Source organism: Panthera uncia, assembly GCF_023721935.1.
Source record: "Panthera uncia isolate 11264 chromosome B3 unlocalized genomic scaffold, Puncia_PCG_1.0 HiC_scaffold_1, whole genome shotgun sequence".
Taxonomy (NCBI): domain Eukaryota; kingdom Metazoa; phylum Chordata; class Mammalia; order Carnivora; family Felidae; genus Panthera; species Panthera uncia.
Genome location: NW_026057582.1, coordinates 21,010,752 through 21,031,015, shown reverse-complemented (window position 1 = coordinate 21,031,015; position 20,264 = coordinate 21,010,752). Strand labels below are relative to the sequence as shown.

Sequence of the window (20,264 nt, the reverse complement as noted above, 5' to 3'; positions counted from 1 at the left end):
GGGAGCAAAGGAAAAAAATCAAAACCGCACATGGGCACAAGAGTACCTCAGTTTAACTCTGGCACATTTTAACAGTATTTGGAAGTTTATTGTTTAGTGTATACTAATACTAAAAGTTCTAATGAGACTAAATCCCATTTTATAAAATGATACAATAAAGACTACCTAGCCTAAATGCTTTGCTTAAGTACTTCAACTAAGTAGAGTAATATGAAGTGCCTGGGTGGCCCAGTCAGTTAAGTGTCTGACTTTGGCTCAGGTCATGATCTCATGGTTTGTGGGTTCGAGCCCCTCTTCACTGCCAGCACAGAGCCCACTTTGGATCCTCTGTCTCCCACTCTCTGCCCCTCCCCTGCTCACACAGCGCACTCTCTCTCTCTCTCAAAAATAAACATTAAAAAAGAAAAGAAAGAAAAAGAAAATGTGTTTCTTCTTGTCATTTCTACACCTAAAGCCTCAAATTCCCACTATGTCCCCAGAATACAGCTATAGCCCCCACCTGGTTCTCTTCATGAAATGCAGGTTCTGCATTTCATTTATTTTAATAAATCTTGTCTGTATAGGCAAATGAAAGGTAATCTAAGTCTGAGGAGTAAGTTAACAGCCATTTACTACTGAGAAATATTATTTAGAAATACGAAGGGCCTAGAGGCACCTGGGTGGCCAGTCGCTTAGGCACCCGACTTTGGTCCTGGTCACGATCTCACAGTTTGTGGGTTAAGGCCCCATGTCAGGCTCTGTGCTGACAGCATGGAGCCTGCTTCGCATTCTCTGTCTCCCTCTCTCTCTGTCCTTCCCCCACTCGGTTTCTCTCTCTCAAACTAAACATTAAAAAAACATATTAAGGGCTTATAATTCATATTTTATAAGATTAATAGATCTCCCTATACTGGCAAAGTGACAACTCTAGTTTCTACACATCATACATGACACAATGACCACCTACACACCTCTGCACGTTCAAGTTGCTACCAATAAATATTTCTGGAGTGACATACCATACACAAACCATCCTTTATTGATATCTACTGAAAATTTATTCTCATATTATATGAAATAGCATTAGAATAATGCATTAGAGCAATTATTTCATAAAGAGAACCTGCAACACTGGTTTGATAGAAGATCCTGTTTTGTTTTTAGTATTTTTGAAGTTTATTTATTTTGAGAGAGAGAGAGAGAGAGAGAGAAACTACAAGCAGGGAGGGCAGAGAGAGGGAAGATACGAAGAAAGCTCCACACTGTCAGCACAGAGCTGACAGATGGAGGCTTGAGCTGACTAACTAGGAGATCATGACCTGAGCCAAAACCAAGAGTCGAACACATACCCAACTGAGCCACCCTGGTACCCTGGTCTTGTTTTGTAATTTCTCTGAAATACCTTTCTACCTAATATATTACCACTATCCTCCATTCTTACTGAATTACTTAACTTTTCAATGTGTTCATTTCCAAAGCATGCATAACTATTAAAAAAATCAAAACTGGGGTGCCTGGCTGGCTCAGTCAGTACAGCATGTGACCCAAGAGTTCAAGCCTCATGCTGGGTGTGGAGATTGCTTAAAAATAAAATCCTTTTTAAAAAAAAAAATTAGAACTTTTAGGAAAAAAATTTTTTTAAGTTTATTTATTCTGGGAGAGACAGAGACAGCATAAGTGGGCAAGGAGCAGAGAGAGAGGGAGACAGAGAATCCCAAGCAGACTCTGCACTGTCATCATGGAGCCTGACATGGAGCTCAAACTCACAAAACAGTGAGATCAGGACCTGAGCCAAATGAAGAGTCAGATGCGTAACCAACTGAGCCACACAGGTACCCCAAAACTATTTTTAATGGCTATCTTCTAATCAGGAATAATAATGCAAACAAACAAAACCCAAAAACCTTTTATTGGTAAGGACCCACAGTGATTATGTTTCAGAACATATAAAATGTATGAGGCAAACACTGACTGACAACATCAAGTAAAATACTAAAATACACATAGATGCTAATGCATTTTATTGATTGACGTTTCTGACCCATGATCTGTTTAAATACATGCTTTTTGGAATCAAGGAGATGTAAAAAAAAACAGGTAAGAGATGGGCTACCGATTTTGCCCCAGTCTCTTTAAACACAATTTTAATTCAAAATTCTCTCGCAAACACTTAAAATTCTTAGAAAATCTAAGTAAGATGGGCCTACTCCAAGTGATTCTACAAAACTTGGTTTTAAAATGACACAAGTTATTCCCTAGGAAACAGTCTCAATAGTACCAACTGCAATATATATCGTACAGTTAGACTTTTATTTTTAAGGGTGGAGGTTAAAAAAAAATAATTGGGGGTATTAGACCTGAAATGGAATTTTTGAATGATAAAAATTCTTGTGATTCCATAATAGACTGGAATTTTGTGATTTTCATGCAGAAAAAATTAATTCCAGCAACTTTAACTGGAAGTACAAATAGATATGCTTGATTTTTTTTGTGAATTTAAAAACTGTAATTTCCACTATAGTGCAGAAATTTGCAATTCTGTCAAGTTATAAATATATAAGGCTGGCATATTTTAAAAGGAATCATTTGTCTAGTAGGTGAGCCCTGTTTCCTATCTGGCTTATCAATCACAAATGAGTTTGAAGTTCACTACTCATCACTCACCAAACAGAAGTGATTTTTTTTTAAATACTCCTTTTTCAGGGGCACCTGGGTGGCTCAGTCGGTTAAGCGTCTGACTTCAGCTCAGGTCATGATCTCACAGTTCGTGAGTTCAAGCCCCACCTCGGGCTCTGTGCTAACAGCTCAGAGTCTGGAGCCTGCTTCAGATTCTGTGTCTCCCTCTCTCTCTGCCCCTCCCATGCTCATGCACTGTCTCTCTCTGTCTCAAAAATAAACATTAAAAAAAAAAAAAAATTAAAATACTCCTTTTTCATTTAAAAAAAAACTATCTGAAAAAAATCTCATTGCTGGAGTTAGGCTAAGATTTTTTTTTTTAAATGGTTCTTTAATCATTTAAATGACTCTTATGATTAAATGATAATCATTTAATGATTCTTTAATCATTAAATAAAAGATCTGGCTGAATTTAAGAATGAAATGTTAGAACTGAGACACCACTAACAGTCTATATATTGTAAACAGAAGAAAAGTCATTTATAAGAAAGTGCAGGAGTAACTATTCTAGTAAGACTTCATTTTAATGTTTTACTAAAAAAAAGCTTTAAGTTCATAGGTAAGGATTCTCTAAGGACCTGAAAAGGTTTTTTGAATATTTGATGGGAAATACTGTATGCCCTAAATGAAATGTGAAAATTTAAGGACTTATGTTCAGTGAATATCCCTTAGAAATATCAAAAGACTAATACATAACTCAACTGGTTAAAATGCACTTTAAAGTAGTAACATACACATCGTAATAAATCTTAAAAGGCTATGCTATGTTGTTAAATCAGAGCAAAACTTTTTAAAAGTTTGATCTTAAAAACAGTTATCTTGAACTATGAAAATAGTTCATTTTCATTTTTAGAGCTTATAATTCTCAGCATTCCTGACCTCTTGCAATTAATGGATCTTCTGAAACAGAACTATAATTGGCACAGTATGTCTGGTAGGTCTCAAAACCTATTTTCAAAAATAGCATGGAATAAAACAGCTCTCACAAAGCACCATTCTTTTGGTATTTTCAACAGAAAACAGTATAATTTTATGAACCTCAATGTCTAAGTATCAAGCTAAACTTTAGATTTGCTGCTAAATCCAATATTTAGGAAACTAAATAAAACAGCCATTTTGCTCAAGTTTTGAATAAACTTCAGACTGTTAATACACAACATACCCAGGCATAATCACAATTTTGAGTTAAAGTAGAGCCAAACAAAGTGCTACATTTTGAGTCTCACCATGTTTGATGCATTCATATGTTGTATCAGCTTAGAATCAGGAACTATAACTTGTGGTGCAGCAGCTAGTAAAAAGAAAAAAAAAAAGACACATGCAAACAAGGAACCATGAGGTTGTTTCATAATCCTAAGAATGCTATACAATGCTGAAAATTTTTTCACATTTTCTGCATTCAAATGCATTCACCCATTTGATATCTCAGAATGTTATAAATATCTATAAATAACAGCTGTGACATACCCATCTTATACTAGAAAACATCAATGAAAAAAAAGAATTAAGTAACAATACATAAGGACACAAGAGAATTTGGGAACATGAAGTAGTGAGACACCTAATATTTATATGTATACAGCTCTGTGCATTCTTAAACTGGAAATCATCAAACACAATTTAATCCTGTCTTGGTAACTCAGCATGAACTATTTTATCGATATAATGATGCTACTGTTGGAATGAATTATTAACCCCTTAAGAATGAGCTAAAAAAAAAAAAACAAACTCTAGTTTTTTTTAAACCTACAGAGCCCCTTTGTCCCATTTGACAGTTGCCAGAATCTTAAGTTACTTCCAACAATGTTTTTAAAAATATAAATCAGAAATAATGGCAATATTACAGAAGTATAAAAGGAATTAAGTGTTTGATTCCGCAAATTTCAGAGAATAAATGATAATCCCATTATCCTAATATTCTCTGAGTGAAGAAAATCAAATTTTAATTTATGATGACCTAAAATCCTAGTGCCAGACCTGAAGGCAATAGGAGGAACAGTCATCAAAACAGATTAAAAGGAATAAAAACAAACAAAAAACAAAAAAAGATTAAAAGGATAAAATTATTTGATGCAGATACAGAATAAAATCAAATATTAAAAATCATATTTGGCATAACAGTAAAATAACCCAAATAGACATTTCTACTGTACATCATTTACCATATATCATTATCAATTTTAAGTCTTAAGTATATTCTCAGATACTCTCAAATGAGGCATATGAGTAACTAAACTGTTACTTTGAAATAAAATTTTTCATATACCTTCATTCTCCTTTCCAATAACAAGATTTACAAAACTCAAATGCTCCGAAGTTTCATAACTGAACACATTTGTCATGACAGAAAATACTTGCTATATGCAACAGGCCAAGCTTCTTAGCCTTTTCAGGGCCCAAATTTTCCTGAGCATTGAAATGTTCGAAGAGCTACTTCCCAAAGCTTTTGTAAAGCTTCCGTGACACAAAATCTATGAAATTACTTGCAAAGTACAAAGCACTATGGACACAATCTATAAATACTTGGTTTTTCTTACCTTGAAACCAAGTAATATAAATTAAGATATGTTATATATACACTCTTCGCTTAAAAGAAATCTAATTCAATTTACACTTACTAAATTACTAGGAAATTGAAATTTCCGATTGCCATCATTACAAAAATTCTCCAATGTTTCAGATATATTTATAAAAACTAAACTTAAATAGGTCTTTGGAGGAATAAATCAATTTCATTACAAAAGTAGATGATTTTCCCATATAAAATAATGAAACCCTTAAATAAACCTTTATAGATTTGACTTATTGTAGGAAATCCAGCATTATGTAGACTTCTCAAAAGTATTAATACACTTACCTGAATATCATCTTAGGCTCTCAATTAGTTAACCAGTTGTTTATCATTACTACAAAAATAAAATCCACTTTTTATATAAAATCTGTCGGCAAATATATATATACCAATCCCTCGGCCAATAGAAAGGAAAAACCTAGAGTATTTCTCTTCTTTGAAAATGACAAATTTCAATTCCAAGTTGTAAGTAGAAAAATATACCCAGCCTCACCTTGCTGTGAGGCAGGAATAAGGACCTGCTGGGTCTGCGCTTGCTGAGGTACCGTCTGCTGTGGTTGAGTTTGCTGATGGTGGTGGTGGTGGTGATGCTGCTGTTGCTGAGGTTGATGTTGTTGTTGAACTTGCAGTAAAAGCTGTTGCTCTTCTGAATGAAATCCATCGACTGCCCTAGACTGCATTAGTTTATTCTCCCACAACTAAGGTAAAGAAAAGAACATTCTAAGTGAACATCAAGGAAGATAAATCCAGACATGGACAAAACATATTTTATTAGTCTGTTCATAAAATTCTTCCATTTTCAAAACTGATACAACCACAAAATAAACCAACCCCTAATTCTTATCCAAGTGTATGCAATAACCAAAACTAATTTTTTTTTTAATTTTTTTTTTTTTAACGTTTATTTATTTTTGAGACAGAGAGAGACAGAGCATGTACGGGGGAGGGTCAGAGAGAGGGAGACACAGAATCTGAAACAGGCTCCAGGCTCTGAGCTGTCAGCACAGAGCCCAACGCGGGGCTCAAACTCACGGGCCGCGAGATCATGACCTGAGCTGAAGTCGGCCGCTCAACTGACTGAGCCACCCAGGCGCCCCCAAAACTAATTTTTAAAGTATCAAATTTCAGGGGGGTCTGGGTGGCTCAGTCAGTTGAGCATCCGACTCTTGGCTCAAGACATGATCTCACGGATTGGTCTACGCTCTCAGAACAGAGCCTGCTTAGGATTTGCTCGCTCTCTCTCTCTGTCCCTCCCATGCCCATATGCTCTCTCAAAGTAAACAAAAAAACATTAAAGAAAGTATCAAATTTCATTTTTTGCTATCTTAGAGTACTGGAGAATTTTCTTTTTATATCTTCAAACTTTCTACAGTAATTCCTTAGTAATTCCACTCAGTTTCACAGAAGCAAGTTTTTAATAATCAAAGATTATCCTTTTGTAACACCAAATCAATTACTACTTTTATGGAAATCTTTCTTTAATGAAATATCTTTTAAATTATATATGCAAAACATAAATTCATCTTCTCTTGATTTGAACAACGAGAAACATTATACAGGCAATCCTCAAGTTAGAAAAGGGTAACTTTCCATCTGTCCAATCCTACACAAGGATAAAGCAGCAGCAATGCCTAAGGCTTTTAGAGGCACTCTCAACCCTCTACACTTTTTGAAATTCCCCTCTGTCTTCCATCATGACAAGAAATGACAACCCTTTTCTGCTTTTCCCCTTCTCTTTTCTCATCACACCATAGGACAGCTTTTATGATGGGGGGGGGGGGGAGAGATCAAGACATGGGCAAAAGGAACACAGAAAATAAAGTATTTATGACTATTTCATCCTTCTTCCTAACACATTTCCTCTCTACCAGACTGTGTTCAATCTAGAGAGCCTCAACCCTTATAAGAAACTGCCCAAGGAACTGTTCTTTAAATATACAAATGAAATTTAATTCAGTCATTTTGTACACAAGCACCTACACATACTTTGTTTTCTCCCCTAAGATATGCTCTTGGAATATTGCCTAACTCACCTGAGGCTTCTATCAGATCCTTCAAGAAGCTCCCTTTACCAATACTCAAAGATTTTTATAATCTCCTGACACTTCCAACTTCTAGAAATTCTATATTTGTAGCTACATGCTAATTACAATTCCAGCATAGCTCTAATGGCTTGCTGAAAAAGTAAATTAACGGTCAATTTCCCAAAGCAACCATTCCCCTAACAGGCTTAGTATTTAGACTTGCCTGAAGACTATTCTTACAGAGATAGTAACAATATCTATCTCCTGGTTTGCTGTGAGGACTAAATAACATATTCATGTAGTTATCAGAGTCTAGCATAAAGTCAGCACTAATAAATGTTATTTTCATCATTATGGTGGTGGTGGTTATTAATTGTGTAACAGAACATGACACCAGAAGTCAGAAACCCAGTTAGTCCTAGTCTGGCCACTATTTAGCTTTGTGGACAAATTACATCTCTTTCTTGGGCATTTTCCTCATCTAAAAAGAGAACAAGTTCAATTACTTCTAAACTCACTTTCAGCTAAGAAATCTAAGTCTCTGAAAAATCTCAGATTGAAAACAGCTAGAGTTCTTTCTAGGGTAACAAAGAATGACTTTCTGGGAGCCCAAGTTGCATCTGGTTCATCTCCATGAAGTGGGCATCTAGCATAGCACGCAGAGCAAAATGGACACCTACACGTTGAATAAAACACATTCCAACTAACATATAGTAAGGCTTCTAAACAGTCTGCACTCACCCAAACCTTCTACAGCACCTGGGTGGCTCAGTTGGTTAAGCATTCGACTTCAGTATAGGTCATGATCTCATAGTCCGTAAGTTCGAGCCCCATGTCAGGTTCTGTGCTGACAAGCTCAGAGCCTGGAGCCTGCTTCAGATTCTGTGTCTCCCTTTTTCTCTGCCCCTCCCCTCTCTCTCAAATATAAACATTAAAAAAAAAAAAGAAAAAAAAAAAAAAGAGTCTAAAACAAAACAAAACCTGGTCTCTGGTGAGCCAAAAATCACGGTAAAAAAAGTACTATTAATTAATGCTTTAAGAAACAGTTGTGTTTAATCCATGTTTTTATTAAATTGAAAGCTTCAGTTTTATCACCTCCAATTGATCTACCAACTGCAATCTAATCCATCACATTACTTCAATGAAACTTCCATGGTAATGGCAAATATTAGTAATTATGTATCATGTGCTAAGTGCTGGGTACTACTCACCTAGCCTCTGAAGTCAACGGCCTATGGGTCAGAATCCACCCAACACCTCATCACTACCGTCACTATCCTTTCCAGAGGATTGTTTACTGTTACGGGCCTGCTTCAAGTCCTCTCCTCCCACCAGCACTACTGTAAACTGTAATGACTAAGTCCTCTGAGCTCCCCACATCAAGTCATAAATTCTGCAAATAATTACTGAGATCTCCTATCTACTAGACACTAGTAGAGGCATTGAGAACAGACAGTGAACAAACCTGATAAATATCCTTCTCCTCACAGAGACTACATTCTAGTGAAAACTTGTTCTTCCAATCTATCCTCTACTACAATAATCAGTGGTCCCCAAAATGTGGTCCCAGGACAAACAGCATCAGCATCACCTGAGAAACTGTTAGACATACCAATTCTCAGGCCCCACCCCAGACCTACTGAATCAGCAAATCTTGGGATAGAGCCAAAAATCTGTTTTAATAGTCTGTCCAGGTCATTTTAATGCATGCTATTAAAGTCTAAACTAATGCATTTCAAACTGCATACTGTAGCCCTTTAGTGGGTTGTTAAAATTTAATTTTTTTTTTTTTTTTTGTAAATATAACTGAATTAAAAAGCAAATGTCAGACTACCTCTCTATCAAGTCACTCACTGGAGCAGAAGTCCAAAAATCTGCATTTTAACTAGCATCCCAGAGAATCTTTCTCACTTCAAGAAAAAATCAAGCTCCTTAGTACAGAATATGTCACCTCTCCTAGCTGCTACTATAACTTGTATTCTATTTTCCTAACAGTGTCCAACTACTTGCAGTTCCCAGAATACAGCATACGTATCTCATGTCTAAATCTTAGTAAACTACTCCCTCTGACAGTCTTTCCTCACAATTCCCCAAACAATGCAAATGTCAAAGTCACACAGCCTCAATGAAATCACTGACTGCCTCCATACCCTAGAAATATTTCTTCTGTACTTTTCACACTGTTTTTATCATCTCTACTAAAGTATGAATTCTTTCAAGGCAAAGACTATGTGTCTTATTCAGAAGCTAACAAAATGACTAAGAGCTTATCAGACATTTAGTATTAATTTCAAAGAAGAGAAGGGAAAACAAACTTGTTTTCCAGCATAATATTTCTCTGTAAGGATACTACTGACATTCTGGCCAGGACAATGCTTTATCATACAGGGTAGTGCCACAGGAAGTGTACAGAAAATACAGCATTCCTGGCTGTAGCCTACTAAATGCCAAGGGTGTCCACTAGTCACTAAGACAAGCAAACATGGCCCCATACATTTCCAACTGCTGGGGGTTGTGGGGAAGACAGAAGAAAGGGGTGATGGGAGTAGTCCACAAAGAATCCCCATTTACTAAGCACCAAATACTAGGTAATGTAAAAAATACAAATACAGTACTCTAAATACTTAACATTAAAATTTAACATCACATAATATAAAGTTCAAATTGGCTGAAAGTTTTCTCTCCAATTTCATTTTTTATATGATTTTAATTGTATTTATCAAAATATTCTATTTTTTTAAATTATCAGCTATTTAAACTAAACAATACCTACTTTCATCAACAGAGATAACATTAATACTAACAACAACCAAGAATACTGAATTGTTACGTATTTATTTATTTATTTATTTTGCTAAGGAAATAGGAAGAACTATTTTTCTTCCTTTTCATAATACTATTTTCCCTCCAACACAGTAGCTATTATTTCTGGCAATCCTACTTCAGCCATCTTTGCCAGGTCTCTGAAATTAGACACGGAGAAAATTCTTTTTCTGTTCCCCAAATGACTCAGGTATACACCTGTGTATCATGTTAACTAGACTAATACTGTATTCTAACTGTGCACTTTGTGAGTACTTTATAGGTACAGACTCATTTTTACAAAATCCTAGAACACTGACATTGTTACTAGCTCCTTTTTACAGCAAAAGAACCCAAGGAACAAGAAGTTATATAATTTATCCAAGACCACCAACTAAAAGCAGGCAAAAATGAAGAACAATCCAGGCAGTCTGACTCCACTGTTTCCAGTCAGGGCTGGATTCTGAGAGTGAGCAGGCACACTAGGCAACCTGCTTGCCTCACCCTAATCCCAGCTCTGGTCCAAGTTTCTAAACTCTACACTATATTCCTGTTATCAGAGCAGGCCTAGTCACAACTCTGGTACCTTCTTTTTACTGGTAAGTATTGAATGTCATCTGGAGACAAAGGCCTAGGTTCAAGTCTCTAGCCCATGATAAATGACCCCATCAAAGCACATTCTCTCCAAGTCTATTTTTTGATCTATAAATTTTTATTAATCTACCGCTTCCTGGCAGTCTGCTAGGCTAGAAATTCTGAAGAATTCTACTTTCACAAAATATCTAGCTCCTGAATAAAACATAAGACAAATTCATTTACGTATGGGCTCTCTTGAACTGGGGTTGGGGAACAGAGTTTTCCACAAGGACAAATGAAGTGGAATAATGGATTATTGTTCAAGTTATGACCCAAGTATTTATATATAACTAGAATATATTTAAAATAATCGTTCTCCATCAGGGGTGGTTTTGCCCCCAGGGACATTTGGCAATGCATGGACACATTTTTGGTTGTCAGAAATGAAGGGTGCTACTGGCATCTAGTGGGTAGAGGCCAGGTATGCTGCTAACATTCTACAATGAACAGGACAGCCCTCTACAACAAAGAATTAACAAATGTCAAGGTTGAGAAACCTGATCTAGAGACAAAGTGAGTTTCAGATTTGTCTCCAATCGAGAAAATTTTTTCTCACGGTTTTATTGAGAAAAGAGGTCATGGTTTTTGTTTTTTTATTTAAATCCAAGTTAGTTAACATATAGCGTAATGATGGTTTCAGGAGTAGAATTTAGTGATACATCACTTACATGTAACACCCAGTGCTCATCCCAACAAGTGCCCTCCTTAATGCCCATTATGCAGTTAGCCCATCCCCCACCCAACACCCCTCCAGCAACCCTTCCTTTCTTCACTATATTTAAGAATCTCTTATGGTCTGCCTCCCTCTCTTTTTATCCAATTATGTTCATCTGTTTTCTTAAATTCCACATAAGTGAAATCATAGGATATCTACCTTTCCCTGACTTACTTCGCTTATTAGCATAATACACTCTAGTTCCATCCACGTTGTTGAAACAGCAAGATCTCATTCTTTTTGATTGCTGAGTAATATTCCATTGTGTGTGGAATATTATGTGTGTGTGTGTGTGTGTGTGCATATAAATACATACACACACACGTGCTTTTTCCATTTGTCAGTCGAGGGACGTTTGGACTCCTTCCATAATTTGGCTATTGTTGAGTGTTGCTATAAACACTGGGGTGCATGTGTCCCTTCAAATCAGCATTTTTGTAACCTTTGGATAAATACCTAGTAGTGTATTGCTGAGTTGTAGGGTAGTTCTATTTTTAATTTTTTGAGTAACCTCTGTACTGTTTTCCAGAGAGACTGTGTCAGGTTGCATTCCCACCAGCAGCACAAAAGTGTTCCTCTTTCTCCACATCCTTGCCAACATCTGTTGCTTCCTGAGTTGTTAACTTTAGGAGAGGCCATGTTTTATATCTCCCATAGTATTTGCTGTTGAGATATGGGGAGCTCTGACAGTGTAGAAAGAAAGATGATTTTATCATTCACTTTAAAGAGGATTTCTAGACTGTCATTCCCATCCATAATCACTCACCAATCCAAATCACAACTTACATTCAAATAGAGATTAAAAAATGGGGCGCCTGGGTGGCTAAGTTGTTTAAGGGTCCAAGTTTGGCTCAGTCTCGCGGTTCATGGGTTTGAGTTTCGCGTCGGGCTCTGTGCTGATAGCTCAGAGCCTGGAACCTGCTTCAGATTCTGTGTCTCCCTCTCCCTCTGCCCCAACCCCACTCGTACTCTGTGTCTCTAGTTCTCAAAAATAAACAGTAAAAAAATATATTTAAGGGGTGCCTGGGTGGCTCAGTTGGTTAAACATCCAACTTCAGTTCAGGTCATAATCTCATGGCTCCTGAGTTTGAGCCCAGCACTAGTCTCTGTGCCGACAGCTTAGAGCCTGGAGCCTGCTTCAGATTCTGTCTCCCTCTCTCTCTACCCCTCCACGGCTTACGCTCAGTCTCTCTCTCTCTCATATAAACAAACATTAAAAACATTTTTTAAATACATATATTTAAAATATGTATGTATAGATAGATCAAAAATCAAGACTGTGATTTTTTTTTTTATTTCCCATAGTTTATACATTAAAGTAGGCCTATAGTGTTTCAAGAGATAACCTAGAAAATTGGGTTGAATTTTTTTTTTAAGTTTATTTTGAGAGACAGAGAGAGAGAGAGAGAGAGAGAGAGAGAGCGAGCATGCACAAGCAGGGGAGGGGCAGAGACAGAGAGAGGAAGAGAGAAAATCCCAAGCTGGCTCTGCTCTGTCAGTGTGGAGCCCAATGCAGGGCTTAAAGTCATGAACTATGAGATCATGACCTGAGCTGAAACCAAGAGTTGGATACTCAACCAACTGAGCCACCCTGGTGCCCGGGTTGATTTTTTTTCCCCATCACTTCCCTTCCAGCATTATCTAGTTAAACTTTAAATTACATGCACAGTCACTACTCATCTTAATTCATAATCTAATTCACCATGTATCCTTCACAGCAGTAGGGAAATTTTTGATAAAAGTTTGTGAAGTAGCCCAAAAGAGGAGAGGAGGGGCTAGAACTAATGACAAAGTTCTTTGTAAAACACAAAACACAAAATCAATTGTTAGTCTTTATTAGCAAGAATGTCTAAACCTGTAGAATTTAATACAATATCCCCTAGCCACATACACATGGTGATTTAAATTGGAATTATAATTAAAAACTCAGTTCTTCAGTTCCACTAACTACATTTCCAGTGCTTAACAGCCATATGCTGCTAGTGGCTACTATACCGGAGAACACAGATATGGAATGTTTTCATCACCACAGACAGGGCACATTCTGGAAATTCTAATGAGATTCTGAAGAAATTTAGTACAGAGAATTAAAATAACATAAACTCAGTTTAGCCTAACAGTTTATTTTTAAATCCAGTGACAATCTAGAAAAGAAGAGTATGCCCCATTTGGAAAAACAGTAAAAATATTACAGTACTTTGTTCAGTTAGATTATGGAGTCATGTTTGTTATTAATCAATTTAATTAAATATTTACTGAATACCAACCACATATGGAAGGCACTGTGTTAGAGGCTAGGGATTCAAAGATGAGTAATTCACAATTTTTGTTATTAAAAACTAGCCACTAAACAAACAAAAGGTGCATAATATATATATCATTCAATATATTACATACTCCATTGTATAGATTACACTAATATATATTTAAACAGCCAAATATAATAAAAATACAGGTAGAGCTATTTAATCTCAAAGACAACTCATTCTCTTTGAGAGAATGCCTTGATTCTATTGGAACCATTCAGAAAAACCAATTCCCCACACTTTGTGAAAAGCAAGAGTAGATAACCAACAACCTGGATTAACTGCCAGTATGACTTAAGGTAAGTCTTTGGGGCTGATTTCCTACATTTAAAAATGTTGCATCTTCTGCGTAAGTTCAAAGTACTTTAAGGTCAACCATTATACCAGTGTAATGTAAACAGCAAAGTATTTGCTCCACAGAACACAAAGGAATCAAACTAATCTTATTCTTCTCTTATTCATACCCTGAGATACTTTATGCTGTTTCAGTAGTTTATATTGCTATTCTTCCAACTCATGCCTCAAGAGTTGGTGTCCTTTCACTAGCGATTCTGGATACCTACTCTTTACTTTTAGTAACCATTACATTTCTCTCAAGGTAAATAAAAATTTCCTCATTTCACTTAAATCTATATATTTTTCCTTCCTCCCACAGGCAGATTCTTGTTAAAAACTCTACAGAAGTTGCCCACAGATGCCTAAACACCCTAAGATACATTTTATCACCATAATAAATATGAGGTTTGCTTTATTTAAAATAAGTTGCTAGGGGCACCTGGGTGGCTCAGTCTGTTAAGCAACCGACTTTGGCTCATGTCATGATCTCACAGTTTCTGGTCCGAGCCCCGTCAGGCTCTGTGCTGGCAGCCCAGAGCCTGAAGCCTGCTTTGGATTCTGGGTCTCCCCCTCTCCCTGCCCCTCCCTAACTTGTGCTCTCTCTTTCTCTCAAAAATAAACATTAAAAAAAATTAAAAAATAATAAAATAAGTTGCTAAGCTGCAGCTTCCACACTTCCACTGAATGGATAAATAATGCCAAAACAAATGTTCTTAGCATTGTGATTACTGTCCTCAAGGAACTCAATATCCAATTTCTAAGCCAGCAATTCTAAACCTTTTTGGTCTCAGGATCTTTTATTCCTTTCAAAAATTACTGAGGACCTCAAAAAGCTTTTATGAAATTATAACTAAGTTGTTTTTTTTTTATGTTTACGAATGCATTTAAAAACAGCAATGTATCCATTGTATGTTAACATAAATAACAGATCTTTAAAAAAAATAACCATATTTTCCAGATCAAATTTAGTTGACAAGTAGCTTAAAGAAAAAATAGCTGGATTCTCCTATCTGCTTCTACATCTACTTTGTTGTTTTGGTTGAAGTAGAAGAAAATCTGTCTTCCCACAGCTAAGCAGTTGGGAAAAGAAAAAGTATTTTAAATTATGGTTTCTTAAAAGTTAGCTATAATGTGGAATCTAAAACCATACACAAAATCCATTAATTTATCTTTCACTTTGGAAGGATTTTGCAACATCATGCATTGGTCATTTGGAAAATACAAATTCACTGAATTATGCAGATATTCCAAATGTTAATACATTTCATTAAAGAGTATCAAATAATGGCACTTTTTAATAGTAACAGTGATCTCCTCTGGACCCTTAAGTAAACATCTTTTTAATATTCACTGCATCAAAATGGGATGCATACATAAAGCACTGTGCATATGGAACAGTTACCTCAAGGAAAAGCACTTGTGCATTTGAGTAGCTACTTTAACTGGCCACTTGTCAGAACACAACTTTTACTGGAAATATGACAAATTATGATTTCCAGACTTGGGCATTTGGCCAACCTCATGGACCGCCTGAAACAATCTGTGAGGAAACCTCAGGACTCCACAGACCTTATTTTGAGAACCACTGTTCTGAGCAATATGGCAAAAAGATTGAATGATTTATTTCATGAGTCATTACAATACCAAGAAAACATAAATGCTAAATAAGAATATCGAACTGCTTCCGCTTAAATCCAAAAAAATCCAAGAGACAGAAAACCAGTTCCAAAGTAAAATAGATTATAAACCCAATATTTGGCCAATGTAAAAACAAAAACAAAAACAAAAACAAAAAAACACTTAAGAACGTGAAATTCGTTCACCCAGCACTTAATTTCTACAACATAAATACATTTTAGAATATATGTACATTAAAACCATAGAAATAAGGAAGAAAAAAAAACTGTCAAATAATTAGACCATAACCATCCATTAATGGACTAAAACAAACCTATAAGGGGGAGCTTGGGTAGCTCAGTTGCTTAAGCCTCGGACTCTCAATTTTGGCTCAGGTTATATCTCACAGTTGTGAGATCGAGCTCCACGCTGGGCTCTGCACTGAAAGCACAGAACCTGCTTGGGATTCTCTCCCTCTCTCACTCAAAATAAATAAACTTAAAAAAAAAAAAAAAGGTAAGTCCTACTAATTTCCACATCACATACAAAGAAACTGAAATATAAGCAATGTGCCTAAAGTCAGAGGGAGGATGGACTGTAGAGCTGGGATTTAAAACTAGCACCCTTCACCTAACTTTATACTGCCTCCTGCAGCAAAGTTGAACGTTCATCCCATGGAAAAATTAGGGATCAGTCGCGGATTGAAGAGAGTATTTTAAGGGAGGAAGGAAAAAGTATGACTACTAAAAACAACAACAAAAAGAGGGAGGCAAACTCACAGTTTTCAGTTCCATCAGAACTTGCTCATCAACTCCATCATCCAAAAAGATGTCTCTCACATCGTTAATAACATCTTCAATCACAGATCTGTACAATTTAGGCTTTAAAGGAAAAATAAAAGACTTGAAAAAGATCATTTTTTACATATTAAATGTATGACACGTTTTCACAAATTCAAAACAAATTAAATATAATCGTTTCTCCAAATATCTAAAACTTATTTTAGAAGATACAACTTTAAAGATATCACCATCTTAACAAACCTCATTTGCTTCAGTTAAAATGAATTATTTTATGACTGCATATTTTTTTAAAAGGCGTAGACTACTTGATGTAATTTGTATAGGGAAGATCCTTACACATACAAGGTCCACACAATTTCCAGTTATAATTTCCTGTGTTGTTATACTCAAAGCACCTAATGTGATCCAATAACAGCTTTATGGGTTGCTATGTCTGGTTCCCATTATTCTTTCCTTTGTTTGACTCCTCTTCTACCTCAGAACCTCCTCATTAAGCTTTAAACTAGAGAACCTTCATCCTACAGTTATTTGTGACATCTGCAACCTAAAAAACATTCAAATTTAAGTATCACCTAATTTTTTGTTGTTGTTGTTGTTGTTATTAACCAGTCTGTGCCTTTAAGCTACACCATTATACTGTTCATATACCCACACTAACAGGTCTCAGAAGTCCCAGAGAAACAAGGCACACTGATCTCTTTCCCAAGATTTCTTTCCTTCAACCACTGCCCAAATGATATTATGAAATAGAATCATGGACAGCCTCAATGTTTGTTTTTTAAATTATTATTACTATTATTGTTGCTATTTCTTGGGAGGGGTTGGAGGGAAAGATGACTTCTAGAAAGTTGCCAGAAGAATAAAATGATACAGATGTGAAAGCACTTTCAAAAGCATAAAGTATTTTTTAAAAATCAAAAGGTGATAGACAGTAATTTGCCCAACCCACATCCTATTTTTAACATGTTAGGCAAAAAGTTTGCATGTCAGTGGGACAAAACTAGTGGTGCCTCATTATAAATCCTACCCATTATCACACACAGTTAAGATTATCAGACTTTTTCTTTTAATGTTTGTCATTTGTGTTTTATATCCTGCTTATAGTAAAAATTACTGGTTACCCAATAAAACCAAGGGTTTGCTTTCATAACCAAAGCTCAAACAAATTTAAATGTTTCATTAGCATCTCTATCAACAACATGGTTATCACAGGAGAACCCTCTAAGAAAATGTGTCCTTGCAATGCCCAAAATATAAATAATGAGTTCCTCTGTACAATTTACCTCAAGTATTAAAAATTATTCGTTCCTCTTCATTACAATCAGAAAAACAATTCACATATCTGGGTTCTCACTTTTGCTATTCCACTCACTAACCTTTTATTTTGCCAAATCTGCCTCTGTGAACTTTAAATTTTCACATGCAAAATGTAAAACTCTACACGGCCTCCTTATGTTTAACATTGATCCTATATATAAGGAAAGTGTAACTGACTATGGGTATCACCTTATCCATGGTGACTTAACCACTGAATTACAAAAATAACATTTAAAAAGTCGTTTTATTTTAAGCCAGCAATGATCCTTAAAGCATTATAAAGAGGTGGTGAAACTTTAAATCGGTACTCGGAATCTTAAACTGATAATGAAAATTATTTTTTCAGCCAACTGGATACTTTGGTGTTTTCCGAAGTCAATCACTCCTAAAAATCTCCAGCTTGGAGATCCAGGCATTTACAAGTACAAAATTTGTTTTCTTCAGGTACTCCCCATTTAATGAAACCATTCTGTTTTAGGATTTTGCTTATGTGCAAAATCACCCACAACCTGACCATTTAAAGGATTCTTAAAAGCACTGTAGCTGAAAGGAAATGTGTATTCTTCATGAAGTATATACACACAGAGAATAATTTAGCATTATTGTTCATAAGTTGATAAGCCCTCAAAATACCGATGTTTTTAAAAGCATGGAGGTACAAACACACTATTTGAAACCAGCAATTTCCAAGTTATTATTTAAAATGCTAAACCTTACTTGAGCCAAAATTTTTGCCTTCTACAAATTACCAAGTAATTTAGGTTTGTCCTGGTTTTCTTAACACAGATATTCCAAACTTAAAAACTGGTAAATGAAAGAGCCAAGACAGTGGCAGTACCCAATGATTAATTAGAAGGTTCCTTTCAAAAGTGTTAGTCTCCTGGGGTAATACTGGGAAATAAATTGGATTAACTTCTGTATGGGATATCGATATGCAATGAAACAGAAAACACTATCTACTTAGAATTTTAATTTTTTTCAATCCGGTTTGCACTAAACTTCTTCACTCTTACTACTTACAATTCCCTTATAGGTAAATGTACCGTGGGCATAAGGTCCTATGTTGAAGCTTTTAGGCACTTAACTATTTCTTCGAAAAGCTTTTTGTCTCCAACACTTAATAGAAAAACATGACACATCAGAAGCTTTGTTTCTAACATATTTTCTGAATACTTAATGATCAAAACACTACCAAAGTCCCCTGAAGCCAACAGTTAATGTAGGAAGCATTTTTTTAATCCCCGTCAATAACGCACTTATTTTCCAATACAAAAACGATTTGACATCTGAGCTACAATTCTCTTTAAAAGCAAAAATAAAAATAAAATGAAAAGAATGGACACCAATTCTATTTTCCCCTAACAAAGACAGGAAATCCTAGCTACTGCATCAAAACAATAAAAAACTTGGGGCTCTGAGAGCGGCCCTGTTGGGTGCGAAATAACAGGGTAAGGAAAGGACCTAGAAATAAACTGAGCTCTGCACGTTCCTGCCTCTCGCCTCGGGAGCACGCACCTCCCAGCCCCGCTCTCAGCAGCTCTCACTATTTAAAGCCGGATCTAGTGTTTAAATGGAGAGGCGGTGACGTAGGCCTGAAAAGCACCTTCCCATCCTGGCAGAGTCTATATTAGAGAGCGGCAATGGCTCTATATAAACAGGGCAGCCAAAGGGAGGAGGACCACAAGGCTCAGGGACTGAAAAGCAGGGTAAGCGGCCGCAGCCATGATGGATCGACCCGAGTCGCCAACGGTACGGAGTCGGGCGGCCGCGGGCTTGTCTGCGGCATTTGGGACCGGGCAAAAACGTGTTTTATTGTCAGAATAAAAATAAGAGTGGGGTGGACTAGTGATCATATTGCGTTCGTGACTGAAAAGGTTATTTATGTGACTGCTTTTTGCAAACCTACGTGATCGCAAGTTACCAAAAAGGGTCAATGGGAGAAGTAGGCAAATTTCAAGGCGAAAGCGGGGGCACTTTGACCACTGTAGGTTTTTGTTTGCTTTGGTGCTTTTGCTAGTGGAAGATACGATGGGGGTTTTGCTTCCCCTTCGCCATTTTACCGATTCGGAAGGAACCGAGATAAGTGCTTTTCAACCTTCGTCCTTTTTTTTTTTTTTAAAGAAATATAAAATGGCCCCAGTGAAGGCTCCCTAAGCACAACCGCCAGAAACACCCCAAGTAACCCCCAAAGTAGCCGTTCACCTTCCACCGCATTGAAGTGGACCACGGTGGGTACTGGGGACTCGCCCAATTCCCCAGACGCGGTTTTTGTTCTGAGGCTGCTCCGGGAGCCCTTCTCGAGCCAGTGTGGCCGGACCCGTCTCGGGGGGAAGCGGCGGTTTCCCACCCGCCCTCCCTCCCGGCGGCCGGGGTCTGGGGCCAGGGCCGCGCGCTCGCCCCGGCCCAACGGCCTTCGAGGCCCGGACCGCCCCGCGGCGGCCCCAGGCCCCGCCGGCGCCCCCGCCCTCCCCGCCGCTGCCG

General features: G+C 36.9%; 1 protein-coding gene and 1 non-coding gene across 3 annotated transcripts in view; both read right to left on the bottom strand.

Annotated features, from left to right (window-relative positions):
* GTF2A1 (general transcription factor IIA subunit 1) overlaps window positions 1-20,264 on the bottom strand; it is a 49,657-nt gene that overhangs the window by 28,337 nt on the left and 1,056 nt on the right. Inside the window, exons 1-4 of one of the 2 annotated variants that reach the window (XM_049612394.1) lie at window positions 19,986-20,258; window positions 16,443-16,544; window positions 5,721-5,925; window positions 3,882-3,946 (exon numbers count right to left, since the gene is read on the bottom strand). In XM_049612394.1, coding sequence (XP_049468351.1) covers window positions 3,882-3,946; window positions 5,721-5,925; window positions 16,443-16,544; window positions 19,986-19,997 — 384 coding nt within the window. In that variant the 5' untranslated portion in view covers window positions 19,998-20,258. Of the gene's footprint in view, window positions 1-3,881; window positions 3,947-5,720; window positions 5,926-16,442; window positions 16,545-19,985; window positions 20,259-20,264 lie in introns of those variants that run through there. The other variant, XM_049612393.1, reaches the window with a different exon arrangement.
* LOC125910628 (small nucleolar RNA SNORA79) lies at window positions 4,518-4,660 on the bottom strand. Its single transcript, XR_007454124.1, has one exon. It is a non-coding gene; the product is annotated as a small nucleolar RNA SNORA79 (small nucleolar RNA).